Source organism: Ceratotherium simum, chromosome 9 (assembly GCF_057802395.1).
Source record: "Ceratotherium simum simum isolate JZ-2026a chromosome 9, ASM5780239v1, whole genome shotgun sequence".
NCBI classification, from domain to species: Eukaryota; Metazoa; Chordata; class Mammalia; order Perissodactyla; family Rhinocerotidae; genus Ceratotherium; species Ceratotherium simum.
In genome coordinates, this window is record NC_141908.1 from 3,561,264 (window position 1) to 3,578,736 (window position 17,473).

General features: G+C 37.5%; 2 protein-coding genes and 1 long non-coding RNA gene across 6 annotated transcripts in view; 2 read left to right on the forward strand and 1 right to left on the reverse strand.

Annotated features, from left to right (window-relative positions):
* Positions 1 to 9,323, forward strand: part of MAP3K2 (mitogen-activated protein kinase kinase kinase 2) — a 107,592-nt gene extending 98,269 nt beyond the window's left edge. For all 3 annotated transcript variants that reach the window (XM_087435018.1, XM_087435019.1, XM_087435020.1), the window contains exon 17: positions 269 to 9,323. In XM_087435018.1, coding sequence (XP_087291144.1) covers positions 269 to 494 — 226 coding nt within the window. In that variant the 3' untranslated portion in view covers positions 495 to 9,323. The remainder of the gene's footprint in view (positions 1 to 268) is intronic.
* A 748-nt stretch (positions 9,324 to 10,071) lies between these two features.
* Positions 10,072 to 16,783, reverse strand: LOC147916221 (uncharacterized). The gene is made up of 3 exons (XR_015553151.1): positions 16,420 to 16,783; positions 13,656 to 13,807; positions 10,072 to 10,363 (listed from the first exon to the last, which is right to left on the reverse strand). It is a non-coding gene; the product is annotated as an uncharacterized LOC147916221 (long non-coding RNA).
* Positions 16,784 to 16,840: 57 nt separating this feature from the next.
* ERCC3 (ERCC excision repair 3, TFIIH core complex helicase subunit) overlaps positions 16,841 to 17,473 on the forward strand; it is a 30,863-nt gene continuing 30,230 nt past the window's right edge. For both annotated transcript variants that reach the window (XM_004423928.3, XM_087435017.1), the window contains exons 1-2: positions 16,841 to 16,942; positions 17,265 to 17,470. In XM_004423928.3, the coding sequence (XP_004423985.1) occupies positions 16,915 to 16,942; positions 17,265 to 17,470 (234 nt within the window). In that variant the 5' untranslated portion in view covers positions 16,841 to 16,914. The remainder of the gene's footprint in view (positions 16,943 to 17,264; positions 17,471 to 17,473) is intronic.

Below are 17,473 nucleotides of genomic sequence, written 5' to 3' on the forward strand. Positions count from 1 at the left end.
TAAAATTATAAAAATTATAAAATGAATAATGTTCTTTGCCTAACCATTTGAGTCAATCCTTAAATTGTGGTTTATTTTCATTGATTTTTATGTTTAAATTACAGTTTTATATAATTATAACCTTTTAATGAAACTTGAAACTTGAAATCAAGTTGTATTTTAAATATGCATGGACTTCGCTCCTGTTTCTCATTTTGTAGTTAACTTGCTTTCTTTCATGATGATATAGTTTGTGTAATGTATTATTATTTTTTTATTTCCTTTTCAGGAGTGTTGGCTGTACTGTGGTAGAAATGCTAACTGAAAAGCCTCCTTGGGCGGAATTTGAAGCGATGGCTGCAATCTTTAAAATTGCCACTCAGCCAACAAACCCAAAGCTGCCACCTCATGTCTCAGACTATACTCGAGATTTCCTCAAACGGATCTTTGTAGAGGCCAAACTGAGACCTTCAGCTGATGAACTCTTAAGGCACATGTTTGTGCATTATCACTAGCAGCCAGTAACCTCTCCTGTGCCTCTACCCAGCTCCCATCTATTCATTCACCTTCTCTCTGACTGCACTTTTCTTTTTTATGAAAAAGAGAGATGGGGGAGAAAAGAAGACAAGAGGGAAAGTGTTTCTCTTGATTCTTGGTTAAATTTGCTTAATAATAATAGTAACCTAAATTTTTTATATTTAATCTTTTTTTCCCTTGCAAGAACTTGAAACTTTTTTTTTTTAATTTTTATAATGTACTGATGTGGTTCAGAGAGATAAAGCACTTTAGTACATAGTCACTCTTTTTAGTACAAATCATTTGGAATACCTAAAGATTGTAGAGTCTTTCCCTGTGTCACTGACAGAATGGTGGTGATGGGGAGACACGAAAAACAAGGAGAAGAAAATGATGTATAATTTGTAGTTTTTAGTGATAATATTTAAAGTAGATCCTCATTTGTGGGGTTGAGCCCTAAACTTGAGTTTAGGGTAGGTACTCAACTTAAAGAATATAGGTTCCTTCTTATATCTGTATTCTTTAGATCCTAACCTCTGTCTACCAAGCTTTTTGCTCAGTAGGAATCTTGATAGAAAATATGAATCTCTAAGAGGTATGTTTATTTGTTAATCCTAACCAGTATAATAAGCAAATACACTATAACAGATCCATGTTACTGGAATCTATAAACCTTGAGGGATAGCTTTCTGATTGAAAAAAAAGAGATCAAGCAGATATGGGAGTCGGTGAGCAAATCTAAATTAAAAGACAAAAGGAGATTGCTCTAATTAAATGTGTGAGTAGTAGAAGAGACCACATTTGCCAGACAACAGAAATAACGAAGAACTAAATGTTGTTTAATATATTTTAAACTATGTTCATTACTTGAGGAAAGTCCCAAAATTAAGGGAAAGGAGAAATAATCAAAATCACGTATACCATATCTTTCGGTTTCCAGCTCCTGATTCCCCATAGACAACATTCTTTAGGAACTAAGAGTTTAACCCAGAGTGTCCATGTGTTAAAGCTAGTGTCATGAGATAAAACCCTTGTTCTCAGGATCACAGACTACTAAAGCACCTCAAAAAACAGTTATGATGTGAAACAGTGGTTCTCAAGGGCGGGGTGGGGGGGAAATTTTGCTTGGCATTTGGCAATGCCTGGAAACATTTTTGGTTGTCAAAACTAGGAGGATGCTAGTGGCATCAAGTGAGTAGAGGCTAGGCATACTGCTAAACAAACTACAATGCACAAGGACAGCAGCCCGCCCCTGCCGCTCCCCCACAAAGAATTATCCTGCCCAAAATGTCAATAGTGCCGAAGTTGAGAAACCCTTATGTAAAGACCAGCTCCAGTTATAAACTGAAAACAGCCATTTACAAAGCAAGTTCCTTGCAAAAAGTAAATTTCAGAGAGAAAGTGATGTAATGCATAGTGAGGATTTTACAAGAGCAGATACCTCTACTTCAAGTCAAGGGTCAGTGATCTCAACAAACAGCAAATAGCAATCCTGTCCTTACCAGCTGTGTATTGCACCCAAATCAGTATCTTCCATTTTACAAATGAAATGAGTTTAAACACGGAGCCTATTGAACTCAGCCATCTGTATAGATTCTTTCCTCAAAAGTCAATTCATTATTGTGGGAAAAGAAAAGCATATCAAAACAAAGTATAACAACTTCATAGGAAGATTAAAAACTGCCAGGTATTTCTAGTATAATATATCCATTAAGAGCAAGTGGAAGGTGACAGCTGGGAAAGTCCCAGTATCTCTGAGGGACTTGTGCTACTGAAAAACATGAATGATATCAGTAATTTGGCCACTTGCAGTTTTTTTTCAGCAGATTAAAGCAAGTGCTAAGTACTTTATTTTTAAAGATCTAGAAAATAGTAGTCTTCCTGGAGGCCCTAAATGTGATACCTTTCATGGGATTCACAAAGGACTCAGGTGTTTTATTTTCTGCTACAAGTTATGCTCTTTTAGGGACTCTTTTTTTTTTTTGAAACACTTTGTTTCTGAAGTTAGGTATTTTACTGTATCAGGGTCCTATCTGGCATTCCCTGTAGGAATATTTGAAATTCCATTTGCTAGTCTGAGAAGAAGTCAAAGCACAAATTAGTTGTCAAAGCTTCTCCTATCCCTTATACTCAAAGGAAGCAGCTTGTAAGGAAGAATATGAATTAGTGGCCCCCTCCTCCTAGAAAATCAACTGCCAAATCTTGTGCTATAAACATAGTCCCCAAGGATGTGGATCTATTATAATTTCTTTATCTTTTATGAGTGAAGGCATCTCTTCTACTTGAGCAAGATCATGGTATCTGGACCAGTGGGCTTTTCCTTCGTTTCTTTGTCTTGTGTGGTTGTGATTTCCTTTTGGCTCATTTTTGGTCTGTCAGGGTAAGCAGCAGTGCAGAAGATGAGACAGTGCTCTTTAGACAGAAATCTTGGGAGACTGTGAAGTCCAAAGCAAAATTATTTGCTTTTTTCAGTCTCTTATTTTTCTTTTCTAAATGCTATAGAAAATAAAATCACCTGAAAAGAAACTACTACTTTAACACTGCTGCAGAAGACTTTGTTTTATAAGAAAACTATTATTAGCTATGGGAAAGTATTGTTCTTTATGTAAAGACTTAAAAATAGACTAATAGTTTACAGAATTATTATATAAAATGTGATGTGAATTTATTTCAAACAAGTTGTAAAGGTACCAAAAACCACAATAAAAGTTAATATATATAAAAACTACTAAACAAAAAAAGCTTGAAGTGGGGTGAGGTATGGAAGACCAAAAGTACATTTAAAAAAGAAAATTTTGAAAGGAAACACCTCTATCAGGGGCAGTTAAATATAACACTCCAGTTTTTTCTTTCTAATAATGGTGTGGATCAACAAATGAAATTTGAACTTTTAAAGATGACTCTAAATGTATTTTGTTTTTTAAATGCATAACTGATTCTTCTATACTGTAATGTTTCTTTGCTGAGGCTGGAAAATGGCCAGACTGCTGACTTTGTGCCTTTAAAATGCATTCTGCTTTGATAGTGGCAGACTTTTTTGGTGCTGGAGAAGATTCACTAGCAGTCTTAGATGTGCTTTTCAGGAAATATCTTTCTCCTTAGGCCTTGAGAGACTCAAAATGGCATGACTTAGGCTTGGACCAAATATAAGATCTTTTACATTGCAAACAAAGTGTATTGAATAAAAAGATTGAAAAATATCATAATGACTAGTGGAAATTTTGATGGTTGGTAATTCTTTAAAATGTATTTAAAAGTATACAGACTTTGAAATTTTCAATATGACTATCTTAAAAATTTTCAAATTTTCCTCATTTACAGAACATGTTTCTAACTTGAAAAATGGTTAAAGACTATTCCCTTAGAAAGTTTTCAAAGCACAGTCAACCTTACATAATTTATATAAGAGATTGAAATGCTAATACACAGGGTGAACTATAAAATAAAAATTAAAACTTATTTCAGAGTAAGTTGAATTGGCTTTGACTTGAGAGAGTCTTTATCTTATTCCCAATAGAAACTACATTAAAAAAGTAAAATTACTTCTTTAGAGTAGGCTTCTGCTACTTTAGCTCTTATATATGTCAGGTCTAGTGTGTAGTATTTCTGAGATGGAGTTGATATAAGATACATGAAATCACTAAGAAAATCAAATCTGAATAGTTTATAGGGACAACCAAGCTTGGGTGCAAAAGCCAAGATGTTCGCCAGATGTGAACTCCTTGGCCCCCGGCAAAGTTCTGTGCCAATGATTTCATTTGGCGTCTAGGGACCAATAGCTTGATATAAAATCACCTGGTGTCAATCAAGTATAGGAATCTATCAATTTTTTGTAAATAGAGTGAATCTTTTTCATTTGCTTATTCAATAATTGTGGCTTATTGTGTCAGGTACTAAATTAACTTATCCTTAAGGAGGTCGCAGTCTAGGAGGAAACATGGGCAAACAGATAGTTACTTACTTTATGGTATACCCTAACTCTGAAAGTTTAGCAATGATGTTTTAAAATGCTATTATTTTTTATGAAGTGAGGGAAAAGCAATTTTGTATATTCATTGGCTATTATAAACTAAAATGTCATTAACAACAGGGATTAAAAGTATCCCCAAGTTGGAGGGACCCCCATAGATCACGCAGCCTCTCTCTCAGGACTCCCTCTTACAAAACCTAGCCTCTGCTCAAACAGTTCCAGTGATGGGGGGCATTTATTACATAACATAGTGTTTTTTTCTTGCTATTTCTTTTAAAGAAAAAAAAAATTTCTTTTGGTCTAAATTGTTAAAATACCCAAAATATTTGATAGAAATTGAATTCTGTCAACAGTGTTATTTATACTAAGATCAGGACAATTTCTTGAGACCTTATTGTCTTATATTAAGTTGGGCCTTTGTTACAAAGGTAATGTTCATATTTATTTGAATTTTAAGATTGGTTAAATGTTAATGAAAAGCAATTGTTAATTTTTGGTAGTGCCTTTTTCTCTGTATGCCTTAATTTTATTTTATATCAATAATAATTCAAGTTAGCCACCAAAATGAAGGTTTTTCCAAAATCAGTAGGCTTCAAGAGTTCATTTGGCCTTAGACTGTGTATTGCCCCTTAAACATTTCATCATGCCTGCTTCCTCCTCCTTCCCTTTTCTACCTCTTTTTTTTTTTTTTTTTATGTTAGAAGAGAAACATTAGTATTAGTCTGAGATAGACACACTGTAGTCTCCACTAGGCATGAATTCCTAAGATAAGGATAGAAAGAGGTATTCTAATTCTAAAGAGACATAGTAAATTGTTTTTCAGGTTGATTACTTGATTTTCAATCACATTGGCACTGTCCAAATTCTTTGTATATCATGTTAGTTATGATTTTCATAGCAGAGCTAGAATGGTTGTATTTGCCCTAAAGAGGTCGTTTAAATGGTTTACAGATGTTAAGGCAATGAGACTTAGGGCAGTGAGCAAGAAATCCAGGGATAGCAAATTCTAATCCTTACTTTTTAACTAACATTTTGACTAAAACTCTAGCTTACTTTTCTGTGAAGTGTGTGTGTGTGTATGTGTGTGTGTTTGCAGTTGGGGCAGGGGTGGGAAGGAAGGAAAGATATGAATGTTCAATTAGATTAGTCTTTGTTCTTGGAAGAACAACTCAAATGTGTATGACCTACTGATGATGGATGAGTGTAATCGTCCTCAGGTAGGAATGCCAGCACATTTTCCAGAAGTAGCTAGTACAAATGATTGTTTAATAGAGGTATTTATTTTAAATTGCCAAGCTCTTGGTTGCTAAAAGTAGATTAAAATTGAATTTGTGTGTGTGTATAATAGTGAGCTTTATATATAATTCTTAAATAGAAAGTAATTGATTTTGCATAATTCTTCATGAACTCTTTGGAATAGAAATTCTGCCAGATGTTATCAAAACAAGCTTCCTTAGCTTACCAAGTGTTTGAAAGGAAATTGTCTTATACCTCTTTTTGGTTGGCTAGGGAAGGCATGCTGTGAAGCCACTGTTTCTTCTTTGTAGTCTTCTTTGGCTTTGCTTTGACTTCTGCCACAGTCTGCACAGGATGCCAAAATAGGTGTGAGAAGTATCAGGGCCAACTATTTTCCGTACTCACCTTTCAGAGCTGTAGATGGTACTGAGCTCTCAGGGGAGTCCAGAGGCTCTCAGGGGAGTCCAGAGACTCTTGGTGATAGTGAGAGTGGATAGTTTAGTTTCAGAAAATTGAGGGAGAAGTCTTAGCTATAGTAAAGAGAAGAATACATTTTATCTATTACCTATCTCATGTAATTCATATTTTTCATAATTGTGCATTTTAATCGACAGTAATGATATTTTTATTAATAACAGCCAAGGCATTAAATCAGTGAGTACTATTATTCCCTATGACTGATGACTTCTTGTTTGTATTCACAGTCTGTATTATCAGAATCACTTTAAAACCAAAGCTTTTATATTCCCTGCACACATAGCCAAAATGATTAGCACTGTTGCTTCTGCCCACCTGTAAGCTAACAGTATAAAAATGATAAAGCAGGTACTAGTAGAATTTCTATGTCAATCTATCCTTCAAGTAAAAGGACAGGTGCTCAGTGTTTGCATTTAGACGTGCAGAATTTACTTCAACTCTTACGGAATCATATGGACATTATGAACTTGAGCTCGTACGTGTGCCAATCTTATTAACGTCACTTGACCATAGATGCATATACATACACATTGACATATGATGCCTCAGGTTGGTGGCATACTTTCTTTCCAGTGTCTTAACATTTATGAACTTGTGTTTGACTTGAGGGGCATTTCAGGAAAGCTGTGAAGAAAAGTAGGTTATAGACAGATGTCTGCTTTGTGCCATAGAAATTTTGGAACATAAAGAAGAGTCTGCTCTCTAGTATACATGCAGAATTTGTCCCAAATAAGGATTTCTGAGTCCCTTAATGCCAGTTGAGAACAGTAAAGTTTAAAGCACTTTTGTGTTCACTTATTTATATTTTTTTAGAATTTATTTTTTAAAAGCATATGTAAGTAGTGGTGATTTTAGCATTAGCATTACTTGGAGGGGAGAGATAAGTAACAAAATTACATCTTAAACTCTATTAGATACTTAGATGCCAAAATGGATTTGACATATTCTCATTTTTCCAGAGACTTTTTTCCACCTGGAATAAGAAGGGAAGATTAGTGGAAACATTTGAGCTGGAAATGGCTTATGGGCAAAAGAAAGTGGGCCAAACCCTTGCAATATACCCTGTTCAAGTGAAGGGACAGTGTCTAAGGATAAGAATACTTCTTTAAAAACAAACAATTGTTTTTAATACAATCTTAATTAGTAAGTAAAAGGTTTACATTTTTTCTATTGCTATTGGTTTTAAAATTTGCTACCCTGCATTCTGAAATATTATAAAAGAGTTAATACCAAAAATACTTTTAATGTCTGACATCTCTTACATTTCACATGGTTTTTTTAATTCAAATATCATTGTAAATAAACGCAAACTTGGATAAATTTGAGAATAAACTTTTAATTGTTGCAAACTATGAATATCAATTTGTAAATTTACCCTTTGACCTAATGTACATTTTTAAATGTAGCCATTAAATTCTCTATATTTAATCTATTAGTTTCTCTCTGTAAACGTTTTTAATCTCATTTGAATGCTGGGCAGTTTATAATTATGTACAAATGTGTTTTTTTCCTATCAAGGTTGACTTTTTTGCACATTTTTGGAAATGTTTAATTTGTACACTGATTTACTACTCTGACCAATAATTGTTGATGGGTGTATGAGCATCATGAATGTGTGCATTGAACTACTGTCTATGTCTCTGTGTTTTAACTTCTTTCAAGATGTAGCCATCAGTAACTGCACTGCTATTACTGACTTAAATGGACCTTCTTGCTTTTACAAAGTATACTTCTCTATGGTTCTATCTTTGTTGAAGAACTCAGGAGTTCAACATCACTTTCTGATTTTATATGTATTCTAAAATCCACGAGTAAGTTGAAAGTATGCTTGTAACTCTGCGTATCAGGGGATGTGTGCATGGAGATGTCTTTTTCTGTCTGTAGGCACATGTATATAACCCAGTAATTTCTTATTTTCATTTCATTTCTACATTTTTATGAACTTGTTTTATAAGGGTACTGTTTAGTTAGAATAATTAAATATATATAAAAGCTTTCTGAGAGATTATTTACTATATGAATATATTTTCAGCTGGCTGATCAAAAATATTTTTTTAATTTTGTTTTTAACCATGCAAAATGTATTTGTATTTCCAGACTTGGATGCAGATTTACTTAGATATCAATTAAAATACTCTTGCAAGAAAGAGCATTGAATTCTCTTTTGAGGATTCTATGAAATGCAAATTAAGAGGAAAAAATAGGTTTTAAGCAGTAGCAAAAACCCACTATCCACTAAAACGGCCTTTGAATTCTCAGAGCTATGAAAAAATGTGAGGAACTAAATTATCTTTAAGAGATATCAAGATGTTTTATCTCCAGTTGCTGTTGGCCTATCGTCCTCTTGTTTTTGAATATTTTCTTTATTCTACCCCAAAGATTTCAACTTTTAGTTTTTCTCTTACTGGGCAAGGTCAGACTGAATTTATAAAACAATACATTGACATATTGTGATTCTCTGTAATTAACTATAAATTGGTTTAGAAATGTCCAAACAGGCATTGTGTCTTAATACTGTACTGTGTATTTTAAGTAACTGGCAGAAAAAGAATTGGAAATTAAATTTCCAATCTGATAATGTTATTGTACCTTAGGAAAACCTTGTTTTTAATATGCGGTACCATGTAAAATTACTTGTGTTAGGAATAAAGTCCACTGTTGAAGTTGAATGTCACTAAGTTTATTATGTTACAAGGAGCCAGTATGATTAGAAAAACCTACCAGAAGCCAGATATAGTGTGGTATGTGCCACATTTCATACACATTTTGACTTTGTGTTGTTCATTCAAAATTGTGCTTGTAAAAATGTATAAAATTTCTGAGTTTTACGATTTTTATGTACTTTTTCTTGCTGGTAAATAGCTTTTTTTTTTAATGTGAAAGAAACCATGTTTATATTTTGTTAGTGATCAATGACTTTGTTTATATGGAAATTTGTATATTGTTGGCACACATCTTTGTTTAGATTTATTGTGCATGAAGGCCTGCAATAATTAGCACAATGAAAATTGCTTTTTCTTACATGTTCATTTTTTGAAAGATTGAGGTGCAAAGGCTTACTCTAAGTAACCTTCTGGACTATGGAATGAATATAAATGAATGGCACTTTGAGTGTTAATAAAGCTGATATTTATTTCCACTGTCATCCTTTTGTCCAGATCTGTTCTTGGACACAGTGTATTCGCAGTTGTCCCTCCTTTGCCTGAGTCGATTACTTTCTAGGAGAACAAGAACAGACTAACCTAGAAACACTGCAACTAAATCTTTTCAGGATATGTCTATAACGTCCTACCCAACATGCTCTGGCATATCTTTTTCTGGACACTTTGATTACCCAAATCAGAAATTAGCAGTGATTAAAAACAAACAAAAACAAAGCCTGCTGTCAGAGTGTAAGGAATGGATGCTCCCACAGGACGAGCTCATTTACATTAATACCTTCATAGGGCAACTTAGCAATGCAAGTTATATGTCCTCTGACCCAGCATTTCTCTATCTAGAAACTAATCCTGAGGAAATGATTGCAGATGTGCTAAGATATATCTATAAAAGCCCAAAGTGGAGGCTCTACTTGTCCAACAATAGGGGCTATTGTAACAAAGTACCACAAACGGGGTGGCTTATAACAGAAATTTATTGTCTCAGCTCTGGAGGCTAGAAGTCTGAAATCAAGGCGTCATAAATCATGGTGTCAACTCTCTGTTCCCTCTGAAACTTGTAGGGGAATGCTTCCTCACCTCTTTTTTTTTTTAAATTATTTTATTGTGGTCGTATTGGTTTATAACATTGTGTAATTTCAGGTGTACATTATCAGTTTCTGTATAGACTCCATCTTGCTCACCCCCGATAGTTGAGTTTTTATCTGTCACCATACGTGTGCCCCTTTACCCCTTTTGTCCTTCCCCCCTCCACCCCTTTCCTCTCTGGTAACCACCAATCTGTTCTCTTTATCCATGAGTCTGTTTATCTTCCACATATGAGTGAAATTATAAGGTGTTTGTCTTTCTCTGTCTGGCTTATTTCACTTAATACCCTCAAGGTCCATCCATGTTGTCGCAGATGGGACGATTTAGTCTTTTTTTATGGCTGAGTAGTATTCCATTGTATATGTATGCCACATCTTTATCCATTCGTCCACTGATGGGCACTTGGGGTGTTTCCACGTCTTGGCTATTGTGGGTAATGCTGCAGTGAACATAGGGGTACGTAAGTCTCTTTGTATTGTTGATTTCACGTTCTTAAGAGTGAAATCGTATCAAGCATCTTTTCCAACCACAATGCTATGAAACCAGAAATCAACTACAAGAAAAAAGCTGGGAAAGTCACAAATATGTGGAGACTAAACAACACACTACTGGAAAACCATCGCATCAATGAAGAAATCAAAAGAGAAATAAAAAATTACCTGGAAACAAATGAAAATGAAAACACAACATACCAACTCTTATGAGATGCAGCAAAAGTGGTATTAAGAGGGAAATTTATAGCTATACAAGCCTACCTCAACAAACAAGACAAATCTCAAGTAATTTAAACCACACCTAACAGAACTAGAAAAAGAAGAACAAACAAAGCCCAAAGTCAGCAAAAGGAGGGAAATAATAAAAATTAGAGCAGAAATAGAGACTAAAAAAACAACAGAAAGGATCAATGAAACTAAGATCTGGTTCTTTGAGAAGATAAACAAAATTGACAAACCCTTAGCCAGACTTACTAAGAAAAAAAGAAAGCCTCTCATATTTTAATTTTAGCAGTAAGGAGAAACCAGGCCACACCTTTAACCTTTCCTTAGAAATCTTTTCAGCTAAATATCCAAGTTCATTGCTTACAAGTTCTACCTTCCACCCAACAGAACACAATTCAGCCAAGTTCTCTGCCACTGTATGACAAAGATTGCCTTTCCTCTAGTTTCCAATAACATATTCCTCATTTCCATCTGAGTGCTCAGCAGAATCACCTTTAATGTCCATGTTTCTACCATCAGTCTCTTCAAGGCAGTCTAGGCTTTTTCTATCATGCATCTCAAAATTCTTTCAGCCTCTAACCATTACCCAATCCCAAAGCCATTTCCACATTTTTAGGTGTTTGTTACAGCAGCACCCCACTTCCCTTTACTAAAATCTCTACTAGTCAGGGTCTCCAGAGAGGCAGAACTCCTCTGTTGCATTCCGGAGGCAGAATTCCTTTTTCCTTGGGAAACCTGTCTTTGCTCTTAAGGCTTTCAACTGATTGCATGAGGCCCACCCACATTATTGAGGGTATTCTGCTTTACCTAAGTCGGCTGATTATAAATGTTAATTATATCTAAAAAATACCTTAATAGCAACATCTAGACTGGTGCTTGACTAAACAACTGGACACCACAGCCTAGCCAATTTGACACATAAAATTAACCATCACAGGGACTGAGCAAATAAATTGTGGTATATCCATACAATGGAACTCTTCACCATATATGATTGACTGAAAGAAAGCAATTTACATGAGATGCATAGTATGATCCCACTTTTGGTTTAACAATAGTTAGAAAAAAATATTGGGAGAATATATACTTCACTCAAGTGGTGGTGGAGTTATGAGTGGTTATTGTTTTTGCTTATCTATAATTTTTAAACTTTTATAATAAACGTGGGTGTTTTTGCTTAGTACAACATATTTTCTTTTTTCCCCAGCATTATTGAGATATAATTGACATATAACATTGTGTAAATTTGAGGTGTACAACGTGTTGATTTGATACACTTATGTACTGGAAAATGATTACCACCACCGCAATATCTGTCATGTCACATAATTACCATTTCCTTTTTTTGTGGTGAGAACATCAAGATCTACTCTCAGCAACTTTCAAGTATATAATACAGTATATTAACTGTAATCACCATCCTGTATGTTAGATCCCCAGAAGTTAATCATCTGCTAACTGGACATTTTACTCTTTGACCAACATCTCCCCATTCCCTGCCACCCCCTAGCCCCTAGTAACTACCACTCTATTCTATGTTTTTATAAGTCCAGATTTTTTTAGATTTTACATATAAGCGAGATCATACAGTATTTGTCTTTCTCTGTTTGACCTATTTCACTTAGCATAATGCCCTTAAAGTCCATCCATATTGTCGCAAATGGCAGGATTTCCTTATTTCTCATGGCTGAATAATATTCCATTGTATATATATATACCATATCTTTATCCATTCATTCCTTGACAGACACTTAGGTTGTTTCCATATCTTGACTATAGTGAATAATGCTGCAATAAACATGAGAGTGCAGATATCTTTTCGAGATCCTGTTTTCATTTCCTTTGAATATATATCCACAAGTGGTATTGCTGGATCATACAATAGTTCTATTTTTAATTTTTTGAGGAACCTCCATGCTGTTTTCCATAGTGGCTGTGCCAATTTACACTCCCACCAGCAGTGCACCAGGGTCCTCTTTTCTCCACATCCTTGCCAACATTTGCTATCTCTTGTCTTTTTGATGGTAGCCATTCTAACAAATGTGAGGTGATATCTCATTGTGGTTTTGATTTGCATTTCCCTGATGATTTGTGATGTTGTGTCCTTTCATGTACCTGTTGACTATTTGTATGTCTTCTTTGGAAAAATGTCTGTTCAGTCCCTCTGCCCATTTTTATATTGGATTGTTTGTTTTTTTTGTATTGAGTTGTATACCGTCTTTATATAATTTGGATATGAACCCCTTATCAGATATATGGTTTGCAAATATTTTTTCCCATTCCATAGGTTGCCTTTTCATTTTGTTGATTGTTCCTTTTGCTGTACAGAAGCTTTCTAGTTTGTTGTAGTCCCACTTATTTATTTTTGCCTTTGTTGCTTGTGCTTTTGGTGTCATATCTAAAGAATCATTGCCAAAACCAATGTCAAGGAGTTCTTTCTCTGTTTTTTTTTCCTATGAGTTATATAGTTTCAGGTCTTATATTTAAGTCTTTAACCCATTTTGAGTTAACTTTTGTGAGTGGTGTTATTTAGGGGTCCAATTTCATTTTCTGCATGTGGTTATCCAGTTTTTCCAACACTATTTATTGAAGAGACTATCCTTTCCCCATTGAATTTTCTTGTCAAATATTAGTTCACAAAACATTTTTTTGTTTTTATTTTCTTATTTTTCCAGATTTATTAAGGAATAATTGACAACTAAAATTATATATATTTAGGTGTACAATGTGATGATTTGATATATGCATACACTGTGAAATAATTACCACAATCAAGTTAATTAACACATCCATCACCTCACATAGCTAATTCATTGTGTGTGCGTGTGTCTGTGTGTGTGTGGTGCTAACTCTTAAGATCTACTCTCAGCAAATTTCAAGTATACAATACATTATTAACTACAGTCACCATGCTGTACATTAGATCTTCAGAACTTATTCTTCTTAAAACAGAAAGTTTTTACCCTTTGACCCATCTACATTTAAAGTAATTATTGATAAATAAGAACTTACTATTGCTTTTTGTTAATTGATTTCAGATAGTTTTGTAGTACTTTTGTTCCTTTCTTCCATCTTGCTGTCTCACACAAAATATTTTCTTAATGTTAGATTAGCCATTCTTCCTCATCATCTTCAGTAAAATTAACCAGGTTTGGCAGAAAGAGCTTTAAAAAAAAAGGCCATATGTTTAATCCACTATTTCTATTTCTCAGAATTTGCCTTAAAAAAACAATCCCAGATGCAGTTAAAGACTTATATCCAATGATATTCATCACAGGGCTATGTATAATAGGATAAACTGGAACTATCCCAATGCCCCAAAATTAGGGTTTGACTAAATAAATTATAATACTGCCATACAATGGAAAATTAAGTACTCATTAAACATTCATTTTAATGAGGGGTGGATAAAGCTTATGTTAGAAGGATATAAAATTATATGTTCAAATAACATCTTCATGGTGTAAAAAGAGCAACTCACAGAAAAAAAGCCTGGAAGAAAATAACCCAAAATGTAGATAGCTAGGGGTAGTGTTATCCATGATTTAAATAGCCTTTGCTATGCTTTTCTCTGCTTTCCAAGATTTTTACATGGCATGTATTACTTAAATCAGAGGGAAAATATAAAAATGCAAAAACCAGTTTTACAGGTGTGGTTCTGGGGCCAGCCCGGTGGCGCAGCTGCTAGGTGCACGCGCTCCGCTTTGGTGGCTCGGGGTTCGCAGGTTCGGATCCCAGGTGCACACCGACGCACCGCTTGTCAAGCCATGCTGTGGTGGCGTCCCACATAAAGCGGAGGAAGATGGGCACGGATGTTAGCCCAGGGCCAGCCTTCCTCAGCGTAAAGAGGAGGATTGCCATCGGATGTTAGCTCAGGGCTGATCTTCCTCACAAAAAAAGAAAAAAAAAAAAAGGTGTGGCTCCTCCACTTCTTGAGTAAGTGAAATTCATTTAGGGCAGAGACCAACAAACCTTCAATTTACTGAAGGCCATTAAGCTGAGAAGTGATCTCTACATTGCCAATCCTGTGGCTGGGTCTCAGTCTTCAATTTACTCAGCTGATCAGCAGCATCTAATACAGCCGATCACTTCCTCCACCTTAAAATGAAATGAAATAAAAGCAGGACTTCCAGGACTCCTGATTTTCCTCTCCCACTGACTGCTCCTCAACTGGTGTTGCCCAGTTCTCCTTCATTTTCCAGCCTCTTCACTGTGAAATGTTCCAGACCTTTGCTTTAACTACATTCATTCCCTAGGTAACCTCAATCAGTTCTATAGCTTCAGTACCACCAATAGGTTGACAATTCCCAAACTTATATTTCTAGGTCCCTGAACTTTAGACTTACATCCAACTGCATTCTTGACACTTCATTTAATTGTCTAATAGGCCACTTCTATGGACTGAATTGCATCCTCCCCAAAATTCATGTTAAAGCTCTAACCCCCGACGTGACTGTATTTGGAGACAGAGCCTGTGAGGTGATAAAGGTTAAATGAGGGGCCAGCCCGGTGGCGCAAGCGGTTAAGTGCGCGCGCTCTGCTGCGGCGGCCCGGGGTTCGCTGGTTCGGATCCCGGGCGCGCACCGACGCACTGCTTGGCAAGCCATGCTGTGGCGGCGTCCCATATAAAGTGGAGGAAGATGGGCACAGATGTTAGCCCAGGGCTGTCTTCCTCAGCAAAAGAAGAGGAGGATTGGCGGATGTTAGCACAGGGCTGATCTCCTCACAAAAAAAATAAATAACTAAAATAAAATAAAAATTAAAAAAAAGGTTAAATGAGATCATAAGGGTGGAGCCCTAATCTGACAAAGCTGGTGCCCTCATGTGAAGAGGAAGAGACACCAGAGAGCTTGCCTTTCTTTTAACTCCCATGTGAGGACATAGTGAGAAGGCAAGAGGGTGGCCAACTGAAGCCAGGAAGAGAGAAAGATCTTCATCTTGGACTTCCAGCCTCCTGGCTGTGAGAACTGTGAGAGCTGTGAGAAAATAAATTTCTGTTGTTTAAGTCACACAGTCTGTTACAGCACTCCAGCCAACTAATATAGCCACTCACATTCAAAATGTCCAAAACACCTTTCAATCTGAACCTTCCCTAAGGTACACCATTTTTGCAGTTGCTCAGACCAAAAACCTTGGAGTTCTCCGTTAGTCCTCTCCCTCACTTTCCATATCCAGTCAGTCAGCAAATGCTGCTCTAACTTCAAAATATATTCAGAACGGAATCACCCTTCATCACCTTTATCCCTACCACCCTGGTAAAGCCAACCATTTCTCAACTGGAGGGCAGCATTAGCTGCCCTTGACCTTATAAAGTCTATCTTCAACATAGCAGCCAGTGTAGAGTGATCCTTTAATACTAAATCAGATTGTCACTTCTCTGCTCAAAACTCTCCAGTGGTTTTCCATTTCAAAATAAAATCCAAAGTTTTTGCAATGGCCTACAAAGCTCTACATCAGTGGTTCTCAAACGTAAGCATCAGAATCTTCTGAAGGGCCAGACTCTTGGGCCCACCTGCAGAATTTCATGATTCAATAGGTCTGGGATGGGGCCAGATACTTTGTATTTGCACCTTTCTAATTAGTTATCACCAGTTTCCATATGATGTTGATGCAGCCAGGGGACCCCATTTGAAGAACCACTACACTACATGTACTGTACTATGTCCTCTCCCCTACGTCTCCCAGCCATACTGCTCCCTCTCAGCCTCCTCTTCGACGACGCCAACCCTGTGTCGGCCTCACACCTGTGCCCGCACTGCTCCTCCCTGGTACTTACATAGGACACTGTCTCACTTTCTTCAGATCTTTTGCTGAAATAACACCACTTCAGAGGTTTTCCGGGACCACTCCATTTAGAATGACACTACCTGTCACTGCGGGCCGTTTTATTTCTCTTTAGAGCTCTTAGCACCGTATTTGTTTACTGCCCACACCTCTCTACTAGAACTTAAGCGCCAGGAGGCCAAGGACTTGACATTGTTCACTGTCCTACCCCAGCGGCTAAAACAGTGCCTGGACGATCACAACAGGTGCTCAACAAATATTTCATTGACTGACTACAGCAAAGAATGGGGAGAAAGGAGCCTCCGCCAGGGTCACACCACACACGCCGCTAAGCCGCCACGCGCCGTCGCCTGCCCGGCGACCCGGCACCCAGAGGCGGGACTTCCTGTGTGGTTGCCGAAAGAGCTTCCTGTGTGAACCGGAAGTCTCCCTGGGACCGGTAGCCGCGGCGGGCCGGCGGCGCTGGTGGATTGGGGCTGTAGCCGCCATGGGCAAAAGAGACCGGGCGGAGCGCGGTGAGACGCGGCGGGGGCGTGCCTGGGCCTACCTGCACTTGCCGTCTCCGTCGTCCTGTGTCGTAGCTGCCCCGCGCTGCTCGACCCCGCCGCCCCTCGGCCTGCACACCCCTGTCCCGACGGGCCGCTGGGCGGGGGCGAGCTTGGGTCTTTGGGCAGCCCCGCGTCCTGCCGGGTGGGAAGGTTTGAGGGAGAGTCGCCCCGGCTGCAGGTGGACCCCTCTGGGAGTGCGTGGCGCTGGTGGCAGACGGCTGCGGTCAGGTTCCCCTGGAATGCAGCTGGGCTTCTCCTGCCCGGCTCACTTCTGTGTCCGCATCTGCAGATAAGAAGAAGTCCAAGAAGCGGCACTATGAGGACGAGGAAGAAGATGAAGACGACGCCCCCGGGAACGACTCTCAGGAGGCGGTGCCCTCGGCGGCCGGGAAGCAGGTAGATGAGTCCGGCACCAAAGTGGATGAGTATGGGGCCAAGGACTACAGGCTGCAGATGCCGCTGAAGGACGACCACAGCTCCAGGCCCCTCTGGGTGGTA